The sequence below is a fragment of the Notolepis coatsorum genome (assembly GCF_963971535.1).
Source record: "Notolepis coatsorum genome assembly, chromosome: 15".
NCBI classification, from domain to species: domain Eukaryota; kingdom Metazoa; phylum Chordata; class Actinopteri; order Aulopiformes; family Paralepididae; genus Notolepis; species Notolepis coatsorum.
In genome coordinates this window covers 3665653-3668247 of record NC_140179.1, presented here as the reverse complement: position 1 = coordinate 3668247, position 2595 = coordinate 3665653, and the positions used below count along the sequence as shown (strand labels likewise).

The 2595-nt window shown below is 53.6% G+C and overlaps 1 protein-coding gene across 1 annotated transcript in view; it reads right to left on the bottom strand.

Moving 5' to 3' along the window:
* LOC311241266 (uncharacterized protein) overlaps positions 1–2595 on the bottom strand; it is a 26871-nt gene continuing 24276 nt past the window's right edge. The window contains exons 5-6 of the mRNA XM_084330028.1: positions 1570–1639; positions 1–369 (exon numbers count right to left, since the gene is read on the bottom strand). Of these exons, the coding sequence (XP_084186154.1) occupies positions 115–369; positions 1570–1639 (325 nt within the window). The 3' untranslated portion in view covers positions 1–114. The remainder of the gene's footprint in view (positions 370–1569; positions 1640–2595) is intronic.

Sequence of the window (2595 nt, the reverse complement as noted above, 5' to 3'; positions counted from 1 at the left end):
GGTCTTCACAGTTTGGCTCGGCACCACACAAGCGGATGTGCATAATACATGACTACAGACTTCCGATGCTGGTAACGGAGCCCCGGACGGGGTCTAACGGTGTGGTCAGTGATGTCAGAGGTGGCTGGATTCGTCCAGAGGGTTGGACACCACAGAGTTGTGTATGAGAAGGAACAGGGGCAGGTAGGCCAGGAAGCCCAACAGGTCCAGAGAGTGCATGCGCTGGACTTCCTGTCTAACGGCCGCTTCCTGTTCCGGGCGGATCCCCCCGGCCTTCAGCTCCAGCAGCAGCTGCTCCGCGCTGATGATGAGGCCCTGTTGGGCCACAGCGCCCCCTGTCTGCCCCTCCAGTAGGAACAGGAACAGCTGCTACAGGGGGGGAGAAATCAACATGTCGATAATACCGCATGCGATGCACATGAAGGAAGAATTTGCGAATAGAGTCTTTCCAATAACAACAACGCGGGTTTGTGTATCGGTTCATGTGTGTGTGTGTGTGTGTGTGTGTGTGTGTGTGTGTGTGTGTGTGTGTGCGTGCGTGCGTGTGGTGAAAGTGTGTGTATGTCTCTGTGTGAGTGTGTGCATATAATGTGTGTGAAAGTTTGCCCGCGTGCGTGGTGCGTGTGTTCCTTCACGGTGGCTTCGGGTTACATCGGCCCGTTTCTAGTCTTGTTCAAGTGCACCTGTTTGCACAGTTAATGCATTCTAGGTAATAATTGGTGAGGGGAGGGGGGGGGGGGGTATAATCCCCCTGGCAATTAGCCCATTTCTCCCCCCAGCCTCTCCAGTTAACAACCCTATTCCTAACAGCTCTATAATTACAAAGCCTCCCCTACCTGGCCGGGGCTCAGTTTCCACAGCCATGGCCGCCACGCGCTTTCATGTTCCTCCTTGCCTTTCACCACCACCGCCTCGCCACCTCCTCGTATGAATGGGAGGAGAGGGAGCCGGTTGGACGTGGCCAGCTGGTAGGCTACACTACAGCCCCGGTCCTGTCTGAGATGAGCAGTGTGTCTCAGGCTGATTACAGGGCCGGGGGGCGGAGTGGACGGCGTGTTCACCGCTGGGCACTTTAATAAGATTAAGGCCCGTGCTAATCTATGAAAAGGGAAAAGCACCCCTCTTCTTTCTTTCTTTCTCTCTCCCTCTCCCCCCTCTCTCTCTCTCTCTCTCTCTTACTCCCTCCATTTCTATACATGGGGACCGAGTGCCTCTCAGGAAGAAGAAGGAAAAAAAAGAGCTAGTTTTACAAAGCACGCTTTGGAATTGCCCTTCAAAGTATTTACTAGTATTTATTTCATTGTAATTATACCCGCAGGGCGATCAAAGGGAGACTGGAGTGTGAATGTGAATGTAATCCCATTTGATGCTGCCTTGTGCTGCTTATCAGTTTAAAGTTCCTGGAAATCTAGTTCCTGGAAATCTGAATAGCATCAACATTATGAATCTATGGTGTGTTTGTATGTATATGTTTTTATTTTTTTTATTGTTTTCTTTTTACTGCAAGAGGCTGCAATATCTGATGAACCAACAGATTGTCCATAAATAGAAACCAAACCTCGCTATTACCTTGGCTTTGAACAGCTTCATCTCCAGAGAGCGAAAATCCACATTGTTGATCAGAGAACGCATGAAGTCACTGTAAAAGAAGAGAGAAACACTAGCATGAATCGCTCAAACATCGGGCTCTACGGAGAGATCCATAGCCTTGCAGAGTAGAGGCTGAGGTCACCACCTCTCCCCCTGGGTCCAGTGTCCCACACACATACATAGGCAACATAATTGAGTTGTGTTGGTAAAAAAAAAAAAGAGGAGAGGTTGGGTGCAGAAGACAAACAAGAGTGCAGTCGGGTCTGCTGGCCGCTGTGGCGGGTGAGTTTTGGCGGGCGGGCGGTGTCCCCCCGTGCGACGCTCTGTTTGGTGAGACGTGATGGTAAAGTGTTCTGAGCCCATTGTGGTTGCTCAACAGGGTCCTCGCCACCACAACAATGCACACGGGGACATCCCGCCACAGTAACGGATAAAACTGCTCATGGTTCTGGGGATGGTGTGTGTGAGTGGGGAGGGGGTGGGGGTGGGGGCTGCCGGGGAGGGTTACAGGAGAGAGGAGGGAGGGAGAGAGGGGAAAGGGAGGGATGGGGCTCGGCGGCGGAGGACCAGGGCACGCTCTCTCTCTCTCTGGTGCAATGTGAACACTCGCTGGCCCCGACCGACACAATCCCGGTTCTTTGGGATAATTGGACGGGACAGACCTCTCCTGTCCAGCGTGTGGCACAGCGACGGTCCTCCTCTCTCCCTAACGAGCGCCCAGTGTTAATGAGCCCCCTCCTCGCGGCCCGCTGAATGGCCCTGTTAGGGGCGAAGAATGGCCCGGCGCTCGGCCACCGAGTGCACTGCACGCCTGAGCGGCCCCCGGCGCCATGATTGGCCCTCGTCTCCCTCGACCAGGGCAGGCAGGGGGCTTGATGGGGATGAGGGGAGACAGAGCAGCTAATGATCATTAATTGCACATGGTTTGCAGTAAAAGAGCCCAAATGCTAGTGCACTGAGGACACTGGCGTGATAATGGCTGGCCCAAAACGAGAGACCCACCCA